Raw genomic sequence first — 17142 nt, 5'->3', positions numbered from 1 at the left:
CCTTGAAGAGCAGAGCACTGTCCTCCCTTTAGGAAAATGATTTCCATGGTAAATGTTCCTGATCAAGGTTACTGGAAAGGTCAGCTCCATGGAAATAAACCTCCTCTCCAAGGTACTCCCTCGCTTCCTCTTTGATACTGTATTTCTCACATATGTGGGGAAACACTACTTTTGCATCTTTTAAAAGTGGGGCTTTCCTGTGACCACATGCATTTTGTATTGTCATCAAAGAGACGTTCACACACACATGAGTAAAGACAGCGATTAGATCCCATAATGTATTGTCTCCCCTAATAGCATCCGGGGAGATTAGAGTTCTCTAGAACTCCCCCTTGGGATGTTGCAGCTATAGATTCTTAGTCCCAGAGAAGCTGAGCAGAAGCCAGAGGACAAACCTGTGGCCTTAGCCCCTTTTAACTCTTTGCAGCTTGTTATTTGGAGTCAACACACAACCCCAAAAGATTCGTGACGATTCCATAATCCAGATCATAATGGCTGTAATCTCCATTCTGTCCTTGTCAGTTGACTTGGAAAATCAAGGTCGTTTCTACTGATCACCAAGCATGGGGGATATAAAGGATTGGTTTTCAACATACATGCTACCCTCCTCCTTGTGTGCCCACCTGTCTGTAGAAGATGGAAAGCTAGAACCACATTTCCCAGATCTCTTACAGCTAAGGTTCTGGGTTTCAGTGTGGCCATTCAGATGTACTTTTGGGAAATCTGGAAAGCAAAAGGGAGGGAAGGACATGCTTCTCGGTTGCTGCTCCTTCCTCAGCAAGCAAATCCAGGAGGTACTTGGTTCTTCTACCGTGGTTTTAGCCGAGGTTCCAGCATGCAGGGGCCAGTTTTATGGTGTAAAGAGGCAGGACTAGGACACCCACCCACCCATGTGAAGGAGCAGATCGCAGCCGTATGGCCTGGTTTTCATCAAGGCAGCCCCTCAAGCACGGCAGTCCCAGTGTGGTCCTGGAGAAGGTCCTTCATCACCGTAGATGAGGCAGCAGCCTCCTTGGTGGTCTGGCTCCTTAGCATGGCTTTGGGACACTCATTCCTGAACCTTCCACCTTGAGAACCGTATCTTCAGAGCTCGTCATAATTTGAGCCATTCCATTCCCCACAATAAATCCTCCCTGAGTTTGCTACAGTGTTTTTGGCATTCTGCAGCCGAAACTTGATCAACAACCCAGTCTGCCTGTCAGGGAGGATGGTGCAACCTCTCAGTCTCACCTTCATGGCTGTGGGATTCTCAACAGTCACGGGCTACATTCCATCCAGGCAGAAAGCCTCCCATTGTACCTGAAGGGAGGTACAATGCTTAAAATCTGCCAAGGTGGCCTTCTGCAACCCAGCGGGCATCGTGGGTCAGGTCAACACAGATGCCTGCCTCCCAAGTATGTAATGATGCCAAAACCCCTTCTGGAGCAGCAACTAGATGTTGGATGCCACCAGAGATAGAAACCATGGAGAGCCCAGGCAGCAGAGTTTACCAGAAGGAGCAACATACCCAGGTTCTAACTGTAGCCCGTGCTGTTTAGACTCGGTGAGTTGCAGATCCCTGTTCTGCCCAGTGGGGACAGTGGCATCCTCCACCCCATAGGGGGATAGGAAGGAAGAAGGGATCTAGAAGGTCTTCGGGCAAGGGGTGGGGAGAGGGTATTCTTATTAAAGGATGGCATTTATTGCCACTAATTCATATCACTATTAGGATCCAGAACTCATAACCAAGAAGAGAACCTTTTTCCTACACTTCTAAATATACCTGCTAAATCTTCAATACTCCTAAATTTTTGGCATATTGGCATTTAGAGACAAAGTTTTAGGAGACTCATTTAAAAAAAAAAAAAAAAAAAAAACCAGAGCATGGAAGTGCAATGTTTCCTGTAGATTATAGCTAAGCACTGGCAAGAATTAAAAAAAAAAAAAAAAAGCTCATTTCAACAGTACTATCGAGACCCACTGCAGGGTGATTGTTTCATGCCCCTTGTCTTTTTGTGCTGTCCCGCAAGATGGCTGTGATATTTCCTGTACCTTCACAGTCCTGGGGTTTTGTTGTGACTATTGTTGGTTTTTAAGCAAGCATCATTTCTGTTTCTTCAGTTTTTGACACAAGAGGAAATCAATATGGCAGGTTTGTTTCACTGCTAACCTTAAAACACCACAACCCCTCGGAGCCAATCCTCTGGACACAATCTCACAATGCTGCTCTAAGAGAACACAAAGCTGCAAGGCCAGGGGCTCTCAGGAGGAAGCAGTTCAACAGGCAGGACAGAGGCAGTGGCCAGATCAAGGCAAAGAAGCTCAGTGTGTAGAGGGGCAGCGGGTTAGGACCTGGGGCAAGTGACAGGAGGGGACAGAGAACCATGCTGCCGAAGTTCCCGGGGCTAAGGACCATTCTGCAATCAACACGCCAAGCATTCCAGGACCCAGAACAGAAGTCAGCCAGCATGTGGAGTCCAGATCCCACGGGCCAGCACAGGTGAGGGTTAGACCTGCCAGCAAGAGCTGGGTCGGCAGCAAGAGGTCCAGGCAGGCCTCTGGAACGAAAAGCAGGGGGTGATGGGGAGGTCACTAATCAGAGAGTCCCGAGGAAAGGATCCAGGCCTTAAAGAGGGGTTGGCCCAACATTCTCTCCACACTGGGTGCCTGCACTTTTCGTTACCAAAAAGCCTCCATTAAAACAAGACACGTGCCTTGACAGGATTCTTTTAAGCCTCTCTAGTGCATTTAAAATAAGATTTAGCTTTTTAAATGGTCTTACACATAATGTTTTTGGAAAATAGCCACATAAAAATCAAAGCACTAAAACCCTGCAAATCTGTGATTTTTTTTTTAAACATAAAAGAAAATATTCACACTACAAAATGAGATTGCTGCAGTTGCTCTAACCCTAAAATCTTCACTTGAGGATGAAGATTGACTTTAGGTCTGAAGTGTTTGCTTGAACCAGAGAACTAAACTCCATACAGGGTCAACGACAGGCAAAGAAATCCGGGCATGTATGCTTCAGCGCTGTCCGAAGAGCCAGGCGGGCCACATGCAATCAATGGGATAAAGGAACTCATGCAGATGAACTGTTTTTTAAACTGAAGTTGGCCAGGTTTTTTTGTGTGTATGTGTGTAGGAAGACAATGTTTTAAAATACACACACAGCCACCTTCGACAATCCAGTGAATGGCAACAGCTTCTTCCAAGGACACTGAAGAGTTAGCTGCAAACATGAGTGTCCCAAGCAGAAGCGCTGCCTGAAGAGAGCTTTGCTGTATTCTCGTGGATCTAAAAAAAGGGAAGCTTTGTCAGGTCCTTCCCTCCAGACACACACATCATTTTATTTGGAAGTCACATGGTGTGATTAAATTTAACTGGGCGGAGCAGTGGAAAACCACAGTATTAACAACATAATTCTTTCTGAGGAGAGATTCTTTCTGCCAAAGGCAAAGGAGATAATTCTGAAAGTGTTGAGCTGCTAAGCACAGCTCTCAGCATTTTTTTCTTTTTTTTTAAATCTAGGGGTACCAAGATAGAAGTAGATCTCTGCTCATTATGGCACTGCTTCTAATAACCAGAATTCTGGGAATGACCAGGGTTTTCATGATTTGGGATCCTGGTGAAAAAAAGGTCAGAGCCCATCATTGAGAGATTAGATGCAGCTTATAAACTTACACAAGTTCATGTCTGTGTGCATGTACATGTGCTCAGTTTCTGGAAGGTTACAGAAGAAGGAAACACGAAGTCCTCTCTGGATAACCAAGCTGACTGGGGGAGAGGGGTATCTTCCTCTCTCCACTGTATACCCTTCTGTCCTGCTGAATTTTTAACCAGAGTATGCCTTTATAATTGGAAAAAACAGCCATGAACACATGTTTCAGAATTCCTTTAAGAGCCTACAGGCAAGGACCCCCGGAAGGCTCAGTGTCAGTGCCGCTCTGTCACCAAGAAGCCGTAAAGGCTCAGTGCTCTGCAGCTGTACCATTCCATCCATTTACAGGACACACGCGGCCTCCATCTATTCCTGTAACTCTGCCACAGGCGTTAAGATAAGACACTCCAGAGACAGGGACTGCTCCTATTTTACCTATAGAGAAACGGAGATGCTGAAGGCTACATGTCCTGCCCGGAGCCCCAGGGGCTTCGATGGGGGAACCTGGACTTGAACCCAGACCTCCTTCCTCACTGGCATCTGGTTGGCCCTCTGGGAACATCGGGCAGGTCAGTTCTGGGTCTTGAACCCAGAAACCCGCTCATTCCACTTCCTGGCAGCTATTCCAGGCACCTCTCCAGGCTGTCTCCTCCACCTAAAATAGGGCTGGCTTCAGGCCCCCAGAGGTTCACAACAGTCTTGATTTGCAAAAACAGGTATCCTAGAAAGGACACCTTTTTGTCTCTGCACGGCAGAGACAAGGGCCGATAAGCCATCCACAGAACCACCCACTCTCAGGGCATTTGTCAAAAACCAGCTCTGGGGGCGCCTGGGTGGCTCAGTGGGTTGGGCTGCTGCCTTCGGCTCGGGTCATGATCTCGGGGTCCTGGGATCGAGTCCCGCATCGGGCTCTCTGCTCAGCAGGGAGCCTGCTTCCTCCTCTCTCTGCCTCTCTGCCTACTTGTGATCTCTCTCTGTCAAATAAATAAATAAAATCTTTAAAAAAAAAAAAAAAAAAAACACCAGCTCTGTTCCCCAGAAGGTCTGGAGTGGGCTCACAGATGCCAAGCTGCTCTGTGGGAAGGAAAAAATAAATAAATAAACTTTAGCTCTGCAGAACACAGACAATTAGGGAAGCAACATCCAAGGAGAGATTGCCAGGACCTTTCCCCAAAGCTGGAGGCTGAGCATCTCTGTGGGAGATGCTAGGGAGACAGTCTCCCAGTCACTCTGCTGCCTGTGCTAAGCCCCTACCTCCTGTGCCCACAGTGGCCATGCAGGAATGGACATGCCAGCCCTGCCTACCCTTCCCACAGTAGGACAGTGTGGGAGAAGGGCTCCCTCCTGAGATACCGACTGACACCATCCATGCAGGGATGGGAGAGGCTCTGTAGTAGTACAAGTGAAAGTTCCCTTTCAATTCATGCAGAAGAGTTGCAAATGCACGAAAAGTACAGTACAAAAGTAACTCTTCTTGTCCAAGAAAAGCAAAACCTCATACAGAGGAGCAAGGAGATGGAGGAGGAGGAAGGGGAAGAGGAGGAGAAGGAGAAGGGGCAAACCAAAAAGGCAAATGCAGAGAGTCGTGGCTCTATCCGAAACCCTAAGACAGAGGCAGCTCACCCCAGGCACCTTCCATACTTGAGGCCTGGCTCCCTCAGGGCATTAGCCACCAGCCACAGCTTGGGAGCATGTCAAGGGCCTGGGGCACTCACCCATACTCTGAGGCCAGCTGAGAGTTGTCCCTAATAGGCCCTCAGTGTCCTCTCTGAAATGCCCTCTGCAGCTTTCAATCAATGCAAACTCAATGTCCAGTTAATTGCTACAAAAATCAAAATCCATACTTGACGCTACTCATGAGCTATCTTTTAGGGTAGCCCCCAAATGGCTGGGTTCAAATGCAGTGAACACACACAATGACCAGGCAATGGCTGGCTGTGGCAGTGAGGGTGAATGCCTAAAAACAGAACTAAGACATGAATGTGAATATGTGAGGAGGAGAAGGAGGAGGAAGATTTCTACCAGCCAAGATTTAAGGCCCAGACAGCCAGCTAGTTTCACAGTGACTGGTCATCACCACACACTCCTGTGACATGTGGTTTCCGTCCGGCTCGGCCTGGGTTACAAATGGCAGGCCTTTATATTTCCAAGAAGTGGCCAATGTTAGCAACTTCCAAATCCTGCTGAATGGAGCCTGCCTTCCTCCACACAGGTCTGCCCTGCCAGGGCTGATGACAGAAGCCAAAGTGACCCTGAAAGCAGCAAACTCAGAGATGCCACATAAAGTCAGAGAAGGGAAAGTTCAGGGCAGGCCCAAAGGCATGGGCAGGATCGTGAAAATCTAACTCACAAGGCAGGCTCTTCCCATTCACTTGCCTCTTCATCCTGCTCCACCATTTGGGAACAGGTCCTCAGGGCTCAGGAAGTCACCGAGAACAAGACCAATTCTGGGGGTCATTCAGGAAAAGAAAAATGTCCATGAAATAGCAAGGTGAGGAAACGTGTGTGGGAGGAGGTGATGAATGTCTCAATGTCTTTTTATCCTGCAACGAGAATTTCCCGAACATCATTCTTCCTGAGTCATTGAATGCCAGTCCCTAAATCATCCTTGGATTCTTTAATCCCAGCAGCGGTAGGAAGACCCAACTCCACAGGGTAACCCATTCAGCGAAGAAACTGCCAAGTGTCACACAGCCTCAGACCACTGTGTGCCTGAGACCATCAGGCAAGGAAGTCGCAGTCCCTCACGGTGTCCCTTCATGGCTTCTACACAGAGGTGTACAACCTGACAGCCCCACCTTGAAATCTGGAGTCTGCTCTCCATATAGGATTAATTACATCTCCATGAGATGGGAAGGAAGTAGGTGAGAAGAGAAGAAACCACTGTAAGGTAGTGATTTTATCTTTAAACTTAAAAAAAAAAGTATGTTTTTCTTTTCTTTCCACAGAAACACCTTTCCCCTTCGCCAGCCAGTCTTGACATTGTTTTTTTTTTCTGGAAATAATTCATAAATCCAGCGGAAGTCAGGAGAATGCTTTTACAGAGGCTACGGATGGGTTACTCTGTGGGGGTGGGTCCTCCGATAGCTGCTGGGATTGAAGAATACAAGGATGACTTAACAGCTCCAGATGTCCCCAAGTTATCACCGACCTTCTACGTCTCTGGCTAATGTGCACAGTAGCACACAGCCCAGGGAAGCTTCAGAAAAGCCATGTAAGGGGCACCTGGGTGGCTCAGGTGGTTAAACACCTGAGTCTTGGTTTTGGCTTTGATTGTGAGCTTGACCCCCTCGCTAGGCTCCCCATTTTGGCATGTCATAGACACTATGTGAGAGTTGCTTGATATTGACTAGAATTACTTAATGCACTTTACTGAGGACCTACTCAGAACTGGGAACCCAAAACCTTAAATTGCAGAAATAATGACAGCTATATTCATGCACTTCTGACTTGGGCACTTAAAGGTAATCAGCGTTACATGTTATCAAAATATAGTAATGAGGCTGGAAATTTTGTCAATTTAAAATGCGTACACATGGAGATTTTTAACTGAGTACACCTCGATTGCACATGTGCCTTGTCCTTTATTTTTCAGTATGTACAGGACAAAATTAAAACACAGCATGTTCTATATATGGGTTGCCTTGATTCTGTGGTTTGGCTTCTTCCAGTAGATAGTGCACATAACAGGAGAAGGTGGGCATGTTCAGATGCCAGCTGTAGTCCCTGAAGGCAAATGCACCCAGAAATCTTGAAAGTGCTGTTCTGAGCTGTTAATACCTAGTTCTCTTACTGATCTATGAAAATGTGACAAAGTACGCATCTTGATAGAACTAGATTTGTACGACCAGAGTCCTTTGCATCTAGCCAGTCCCTACAAACCAACAAAATACTCCACTGTACTCATTTTTCTAGAGAACAGGTATTTATGGTCTGCCTGCTATGAACCAGCCATCGTGTTAGTCACGGACCCACATGCACGCTCTGCCCTCACAACCAGCAGCCAGCAGGTTTTTAAATCATAAATATAAATTTGTTGGTGGAGATAAAGGTCATGAAGATAAAAACAGGGTTATGAAAGTGTATATGGAGGAGACCTAATTAAGACTAAACCTCGCCAATTCTCTGCTGAAGAAGTGACTTTCAAAGAGAGCTCTCCAGTGTCTGGTATTAGTTACTAGGTTATGTGAGCCAACTGTACCACTAAAAATAACAACCAGATTTTTAAAAAGTCAGATAAAATTATTCTTTAAAGTATCAAAGTATATATTAGATAGTAGCCAAGAACTAGGGAAACAGAAGGAAAAATAGGAACCCAGGGAGCCACTTTGCCCTGAGGGAATTTGACTATTCTGAAAAATTTCTGTTGTTTATAAGCCACTCAATCTATGGTGTTTTGTTAAAGTAGCCCAAACAGACTAAAACAGAAATAGCAGCCTAGATCTGGATGGAATATGACAGAAGACTCAAACCCTAAATTTGGCTTCAACTGGCATGTCAGGCAGTAAGCAGAAACAAACACTAGAGGAAGGCACCTTCATAAGAGGTCCTAAATACAAACCAGCTCAATGAACCAAAGATAACTGAGTCCACAAGGACACAGGGCACCGTGAATAAAAACTAGCTGAAAAAAAAAAAAAAACAATAGTAAGAACAGAAGTACGAATACTTTGAGTATTAGAACTGTCAGACTATAAACTATGCTTATAATGTGAAAAGATCTTAAAAAGACCACTCGGAATATATGTGCCAGGTAGAGGAAAACTAGTGACCTAGGAGATTTAAGAAAGAACCAAACAGAAATTTGGAGAAGTTAATATAGTACCAAATTTCAAACTCAAGAATTTAATATTAACTTAGATATAGTTGAAGAAAAACTTGAAAAATCAGATGAAATTATCCAGAGTATACCATGAAGAGACAAAGATGGAGAATACAGAAGAGAGAACAGAGGCATACACAGAGAAAATGAGGTCATATACTCGAGATCTCAGAGAGAGAAAAGGGAAATGGTAGAGGGAATATCTGAAGAGACAGAGGCTGATAATTTTCCAGAACTTCTGAAAGATATCAATATATAACTTTAAAACCCAATTCGATTCCAAGAAGAAAGAATAAAAAGCCAAACCTAGACACATCACTATTGAAATGTACACCACCAACAATAAGGAGAGCAATCTTAAAGGGATCCTGAAAAAAAGCCAAAAACCATATTACCTTCTAAAGAGTGACAGACTGACAGGTGACTTCTTGATGAGAACAATCCGAGACAGTGGAATCATACCTTTAATGAGCTGAAAGAGAGTAACTCCCTACCTAGAATTCTACACCACCACCACCAACAACAACAAAATCATTCAAGAATAAAGATGATGAAAAATATTTTTAAGCAAAACTAAGACTGTTTGCCATCAGCATACTGAAATATGAACTGTAAGGGAATTTATAAAGGATGTGCTTTAGGCAGAAGTATCTTAAATGGTAGGTTTAAAGTATAAGAAAGAACAAAGGGCAAAGAAAGTGGTAAATATATGGCACTATCGACAAAAATACTGGCTTCATAAAACAAGAACTGTAAAAGGGGCGCCTGGGTGGCTCAGTGGGTTAAGCCTCTGCCTTCGGCTCAGGTCATGTTCTCGGGGTCCTGGGATTGAGCCCCACATCGGGTTCTCTGCTCAGCAGGGAGACTGCTTCCCGCCCCCCTCTCTGCCTGCCTCTCTGCCTGCTTGTGATCTTTCTGTCAAATAAATAAAATCTTAAAAAAAAAAAAAACTGTAATGCTTTATACTTTCCTTTAATATAATTAAAATTCTTTAGTATCAACAGCATGTAAGGTGAGCATAGGGAAAATAAATGTAATTATTCTAAGATCTTTTTATTATCAGAAAATAAGGTAAAAGTTTGATTAAAATTTGAAAAGTAGGCATCAGTATCTTTACGTGGTAATTTCAAGTTGATCACTAAAAGAATAGAAAGAGGGACGCCTGGGTGGCTCAGTTGGTTAAGCAGCTGCCTTCGGCTCAGGTCATGATCCCAGCATCCTGGGATCGAGTCCCACATCGGGCTCCTTGCTCCGCAGGGAGCCTGCTTCTCCCTCTGACTCTGCCTTCCACTCTGTCTGCCTGTGCTCGCTCTCGCTCTCTCTCTGACAAATAAATAAATAAAATCTTAAAAAAAAAAAAATAAAATTAAAAAAAAAAAAAAAAGAATAGAAAGAGAACATTTTCCAGAGTAGTAAATGGAGAACATGGTAAGAACAATAATAATAATAATTAATTAATTAATTAAAAATTCAAGAAAGGAGGGGAAAAAGAAACACAGACAAGAGTAGATGAATAAAGAATAAAATGTTAGGTTTAAACCTGAATACATCAGCAATTACATTAAATATAAGTAGATATAGATATTCTAGTTAAAAGACAAGGATTGTGAGAATGGATTTTTAAAAATCCTGCAGTATGCTAAGCATAAGAGACAAGGTTTAACAAAGAATCAGAAGCTGTTGACCTGACCCAGAATAGTTTTCTAAATAGAAATGGAAGGGAAATATAGAGAGAGATGGAAGGGAGATAAGGCCTAAATAGAGCCTAGAGGGGTTAGGGTTAGCCACACCACACAGGGGCAGGCCAGAAAAGAATCATAGAATTTATCCTAGATGGTGGAAAAGTATTGGAAGAAGCATAGAAGACACAATCTAGGATCTCAAGTTGCAATACAATAGACTTATGCACAAATAATAAAAAAACAAGTCCATCTAAGAGCAACTTGGTCCATCTGGGAATTAATGTGGCTTAAGTATGGATTCTGAGGTAAGGATACGCTGAAGGTGACCTGTGAAGAAACCCAGGAGCCAGATGGTGGAGGGCTTGTATTCTCATAAAGGAATGTGGATCTGCATGTTGCTGGGAATAGGGGACTGCTGAAGGATTTTAAGCTGGAGAGTAATTTGATGAGCAGTGCATTTAAAATCATTCAGGCATGACTGTGAAAGATGAAATAAGAGAGGGGTTGAAAGTAGGGGGACCAGTTAGTCCGCTGTTGATTTCAGGGTCACTGTTATTTCTTCCTTTTTCTTTTTCTTTTTAAAACTCATAGTCAGCGATGGTCAGAGAAGCATGGCTTATTTTCCATTCCCCAGATGGAGGGACCAAAATCTGGGATGCAAAAGTGGATTTTCAAGTCCCCATAGGAAATTATTCCCATCAGTTACCAAAGTCTTCAGAAATGGGCTTAATTTTCAAATTATGAAATCTGCCCACTGGACAATTGTTATTTATTTAGCATTTTCTGAGGACTGGGTATCTGCCCAGCATGGTGGGAAATGCAAGACTCAGCACTTTTAACTAGGAAAAGACATTAGGTCATTCAACTTTTAAAACAACCATGTTGAAAACTCATTAACTCCAAGCTCCCAGGCATTGCTAGACCCCGTGTAGATGGAAGGTTAGTGGACATCTACATGAACACTTGAAGGGGATGCAAGATCATTATTTCACAAAGCAGCCAGGTTAACTGTGGGTAAATCTTTACCTTGAGCTTGCATTACACCTCACTGCTCTTTATTTTCCTCATCTACGTAGGACAAAATGAACAAATCCCTCATCTACGTAACCTCCCTTTCATTGGAGATGGCTACCTTGAGGGCTTACTACATGCCAGAGGTCTCTTCCCACAAGCTTTCTTCCCCAGAGCCTGTGGACCCTCTCCTGGTTCCCTCCAGAGCTGGGCTGTGGTACGCCAACATCCTCCTCATGATACGACCCCAGAGCTGGTCCCCAACATGAAGAGTCTTTAATAGAGTTGTAAGCATTGAATTAGCAAGCTTTAAACCATTGTGACTCCAGGCAATCAATGAAGAAGCTAACCAAGACAGAGATTAGGAGGACTGGGAGATTTTGACCACAAATATTGCTGACTGCACCTTGGCCTCAAATGCATGCCTTTCCCTATGAATGGACAAGCAAATCTGTATTTGGTTGCTCTTTCCTCTCAGACCTACTGTACCATTTCCGCGCTGGGTCCCATGGCCAGGGTGGGGGGGTGTGCGGGGAGAGGCTGCCCGGAGGGCCTGTGCACTGGAGTCCCTCATCCTCACACAACCCAAATGCTTAATCTTGCAGCTTCTAGGAGGACATGTGGAAATCAGATGCACCTGTTCGGGGTTTTCGATCTTTATTTATAGGTGCACACATATGTGCATACATATTTCATGACAAATTCCTTTATTTATGTATGTATACATTTCCTCCTACCGAAATAAGAAATACAGGACACTCTCACCTGCTTGCAATAAGGCCAAATAGACATAAGCTACACCCCCAAATTAAAACAAGCCAGAACCAGACAGACAGAATGAGGCACTTAATTCCCCAATATCCCCAGGTGCCTTCTGCTCAGTAGCACATTCTGAAATCTAGGAGATCCAGCGCCAACAGTGGCAGAAAGCAGGAATCCCCTCCCCTGTACACAGTGGAATGCTGCTTGTTGGAACGACAAGCCACCGGCTGCATTTAATCACCAGGAATTTATAACCCAATGGCAAGGGTTCCTTAAGTGACACCTTAATAAAACAAGTGGGGCACCTTAGCTGGATATTGGACACATCTTGTGGCCACGTGACTCTTCTGAGGACCCATACCAGAGAGTAAAAGGCAGGGGGGGGCCCAAAAGGGTGGCAATTGGCTCAGAGGCAAGTGACACACTGGAAAAACAGGTCCGTGAGGCTCTGTCCTACCACAGGGAGGGCCTATATGAGAGCTGGCAGTCCACTGCAGGCTGAGAAGACTTTTTGAAGATAGCAGGGTGGCAGGTGAGAGGACAGGTTCAAGTTCAAGGGCAAGGTGATTACAGAAGCCCCCACAGCCTCCTCTGTTTATCACCAGCAGGAATGGAGCCCTCTGGAACTTAGGTGACACCCTACAGAGTAGCCCAGCCAGCAAGTTCAGATCCAGCCCCTTGATGATATACTCCTACCCCCAGAAAAGGCAGGGAAGGGAGGAGACCCAGAGAGAAGGAACCACCCTAAAGGTCTGACCCAGGAGGAGGAGCTGGAAAGACAGAAGGCTGGGCTAAGTCTGGAGTGTGAAGTAGGAAGTCCCCGACACAGTAGCTTGATTTGATATGTGGACAGTCTCTTTAAGCTCCAGCTCCTCTCCCCAGCACCCCACACCACTAGATCACCTAGCCCTCCCAATAGAGCTACGACAAGGGGAGTGGTGCCCTGTTTTTATTTATACAGAGGGAAGGGTCAAGACTCAAAAAGGTTGACAATGTGGTAGGTCTTGGCAGACTTGGGTTCTAATCCAGATTTTCCAACTAACTCCAGGTACTACCCTTTACTTCTACGTCGTAGTTTTGCATCTTCTACAAGATGGTAAGTTTGAACCAGGCAGCCACTAAGGACCCTTCCAGTTCCCAGGTGTCACGCTCTCTGTTCCATAGACTATATATATATATCTGCTCATGACTCCTCAGTTCCCATCTCCAGCCCAGACCTTTCCCCTGAACATCAGAGCCATACATACATCCTGCAGCCTCCTTGATACCTGCCCTCAACATCTCCCGGGTATCTCAAATTAAATGGGACCAAAGTGGAGCTCCAAAATATCTCCCATCCCTCTCAGTTTCCCCCATACCCATTAACGGCAACTTTATCTAGACACTTGCTCAGATCAAAACTCTTGGGATCACCCTTAATTTCTCCCTCAACTTCCAACATGTCAATGAAATTCTTCACTCACTAGCTCAAATGTATCAAAAAATCCAACCCCTTAACATCCCCACCACACCGATCAAGGCCACCACCTTCCTGTTGCTGGCCTGTCTCAGGAGCCAGGATGATGCTGTTAAAACCCAGATCACCTTTCCTCTGCTCAGAACCTTCCAGCCCCCCCCCCCCCACCTTACTTCAGGGCAAAGACCTGCATAAACCTCGGACCCTGCTTCGTACCTTTTGCTTCTTCCTTCCTTCTGCTCCAGGCACACTGGCTTCCTTTCATGCAGGGCCTTTTCACTTGCTGCTCTCTCTGCCCAGAATGTTCTTTTCCCATTCCTGCAGAGTTCATCCCCTTGCTTCTTTTAGGACTGTACCCAAAGGTCTCCCCCATCCCCTAACATCTCAGGGTCCCCACCCCGCAAAAGTCCTATCCTCCTTTCTTCATTTTTTTTCCTCCTTAGCAGTTACAATTAGGCAACACACTGTCACTTACTGTGTTTGTGGTCTGACTCCCCCAGAGTTTCACCAGAATTTCACCAGGATGAAAGTGTCACAAGGGCAGGGATTTTCATGTTTTGTCCACATTATAGCCCGAGTGTCTACCACAGTGCCCGGTGTGAGGTTGGCGCTCAGTACATTTGGATCACTGGTCTAGCTGGTCCGACATCCCCCAGGTTGCTCCTTCTCCACTTGGTCCCCAGACCCAGACAGCAAACATCTCAGTGCCTAAGGGGACGATTCCAGCAGGCACGAAAAGGCCTGTTCCCATCCCTGGGGCACTCTCTTAGGAGGGGACTACAGGGAAGTCTGCTCCCCACCCCTGACCCAGCTTCCAAAGCCTCTGCTTTGTACCCTCAGCTCTGCAAAGGAAAATACCCCTTAGGATGGCTTTAAAAAAAAAAAAAAAAAAAAAAAAACACTTAATCCGAGGTAAACCTTCAGCTGTTTACCTGAATTCCATTTAATCTCCTATAGAGATGCCTCTAAATCACCTGCTCTCAAGGACTCAGGAAAAAAACCCCAACTACCCCTCAGAAAACGTTTTTAAAACGGCTCTGCTGCTGAGAAAACAAGCTTTAATTTCTATCAAGAGAAGTACAAAGCAACAGAGCAATTATTTATATTTTTTTCCTTAGTGCTGGATTATCTAACCACAGGTCTCACAGTGTTTAATCTCCAACAGGTAAAAGGTTTTACCCATTTAAATGCATCTTCACACAAAGATCCTGGGCCCCAGCTGCAGGCTTATGTGTGAACCTGTTGGGCCTTCCCTTTGCACCCATCAGGGAGGGCATAAAATACTCTCAAAGCCAGAGCCATTCCCAAATGAGATCCTCTCTAGGGGCAGGAAGTGGGGCAGAGAGGGTCTCCCCCATCTCCATGGTTCATGAGAGTTCGGCTTTCTCATTCCACATCCAACTGACAGTCCCTCTGAGAGGAACAGGACACCCCAGAATCTCTGCAGACAAGAAGCATTTGGGAACCCCTGGCGGGGGACACTCTACTCTCTGAGAAATCCCTTCCTCAGTGTCCCAGTCAGCAGGCTCCACTGTTCGCCCATACATGGCTGGGGAAACGGCATTCACTCACCATCTTCCAGAAAGCCTGCTCCTCCTAAGAGCGCTTGATCCTCTGGGTTTACTCTTTTCAAAGATCCAGTGTCTTTGTAATCACCGAGCGCTCACATGGTGCCTGGCACCTGACACGCCTCACCTCATTTAATCACCACAGCCTGACAAGAGACAGAATTATCATCCCCATTTCCAGAGGGAAGAAATGGAGGTTTCCACTCCTTCTTTCCCTTCCTAGCCACCGTCCCTGTAACATGGATTCTAAGGTGGTATTTTATGAATGCTGGAATCATTACTGGAATCTCTTTCATTTGTATTCTAGAAACACAGGCTAGCACCTTATATATCTAGTCAAGTCCTGAAAGACAGGGAGAAAAAAAAAAAAAAACCAAAACCAAAACCAACATGAAATGTTTAACCTACACACCAAGAAGAAACCAAAGAAATCCAGGTTTGTCACACAATCGAATAACGAGGCAGGTCACCCTTTCAGCTGAGGTTAGACTCAAAACATGACGACCCTGGGCATCTTCATTTCACCAAAGCCCTCTATCATTTTTTAAATAGATTTCAGAGCAGTTTTAGGATTACAGAAAAATTGAACAGCAGGTAAGAAAGTTCTGAAACATCCCCTGCCCCCAGAAACACAAATCCTCTAGGATTTGCATCTGTATTAGTGTGGTACATTTGTTACAACTGATGAATCCATACTGACACATCAGCCTCCACAGTTTACTTCAGGAGTCACTCTGTATGGTTATGTTCAATGGGTTTTGACAAATATATAGTGAATGTGTCCATTATTACTGTACACAAGTACAGTAATAATGCCCTAAAAATCCCCTGTGCTTTACCTGTTCATCACTCCCTCTACACCCAACTCCGCCCTCAGGGAACTGCTGATCCCAAATAATTGACAAGCCTCTCTGGAACTCACAGGCAATTAGAGCAAGGCTGCATACATAACACAAGCACCTGGTTTCCTAGATCCTAGCCACGAACAATTGGAATTTGAAATTAAAAACACATTAGCACCGCATCCCCCCCACAAAAAAATCCTTCAGGTATAAACAGATCTGTATCTAACAAAATAGGCACATGATCAATAAGAGGAAAATTGTACACCCTGTGGTGAAAGAAATAAAAAATCTAAACAAATGGATATTCCTTCACTGAATTTTAAAAGCAAACTCTCCAAATCTGTTATCCTGACCTCAAATCATAGCGATCTGAAAAATCCCCCAAAACAATGGTAGCTCCAAGGATGCACAGCTATAAACGAAAAGCTCAGGGCCTCCACCTACTTCAGGCTATAGTTGGGAAAGAAGTGCCAAACAGGGTTGCCACATAAAATACAAATAAGCATTTAGTATATCTATATCTATAAACATATATATTAATATATATACATATACATATATATGTCCCAAACATTGCATGAAACATATTTACACTAAAATATTAAAAAGTTATTTGTAATTTAGCTAAATTTCAAATTTAACTGGGTCTCCCCTATTTTTATTTACGATATTATTTACACTATTTTATTTACGATTTTCATCATATTACCCTACTCCAAGGCCTCACTGTGGCGAAATGTGGAACAAGGAAAAGCAACAAATCTCTTAGGCATATTCAGTGCTTGACAATTTTGAAAGCCTTTCCAACTCTTCTCTCTCCAGATTTGCTACACATGGGAGAGGAAAGCAGGATAACTATCTCCACCCTCATTAACCAGACGAGGGAGGAAAAACAGTGACCGGGCAATGGAGCAAAGGTCACATAGGTCAAAAACACTACTGGCTCTCATTATTCCTAAGCCCACCCGTTCAATTAGCCCCGTAGGTTCCCACCCTGGCTGAACCTTGGTATCACCTGGAGAGCTGCCAAAAGCCTGCTGATGCTTGGGCCATACTCCCTATGCCCAGGCATCTTTTAAAAACACTTTATAACAGAAAAAAATTAAGGATGTATAAAGTAAACAAGAAAAAAGTGAACCGCAGGTACCCAATCAACCAGCCTCAACAGTTATCAGCTCATGGCCAATCACATTTCGCACACCAGCATTGCCCAACAGAATGGTCTGCAGGGATGGAAATATTCCTTATCTGTGCTGTCCAATATGGGAGCTGCTAGCTACATGTGACTAAGAGTGCTTGAAAGGTGGCTGGTGTCATGGTAGAACTGCATTATCAGTTGTGGGTTTTTAAAGATTT

At 44.6% G+C, this 17142-nt stretch overlaps 1 protein-coding gene across 7 annotated transcripts in view; it reads right to left on the bottom strand.

Annotated features, from left to right (window-relative positions):
• PRKCE (protein kinase C epsilon) overlaps positions 1 to 17142 on the bottom strand; it is a 516689-nt gene that overhangs the window by 258871 nt on the left and 240676 nt on the right. Inside the window, exon 1 of one of the 7 annotated variants that reach the window (XM_082746983.1) lies at positions 889 to 1924. The exons of the other annotated variants lie outside the window; for them this stretch is intronic. Coding sequence (XP_082603109.1) covers positions 889 to 931 — 43 coding nt within the window. The 5' untranslated portion in view covers positions 932 to 1924. Of the gene's footprint in view, positions 1 to 888; positions 1925 to 17142 lie in introns of those variants that run through there. 7 annotated transcript variants of the gene reach the window in all.

Source organism: Mustela nivalis, assembly GCF_964662115.1.
Source record: "Mustela nivalis genome assembly, chromosome: 8".
In the NCBI taxonomy this organism is placed as follows: domain Eukaryota; kingdom Metazoa; phylum Chordata; class Mammalia; order Carnivora; family Mustelidae; genus Mustela; species Mustela nivalis.
This window is presented reverse-complemented; position numbering and strand designations above follow the sequence as displayed.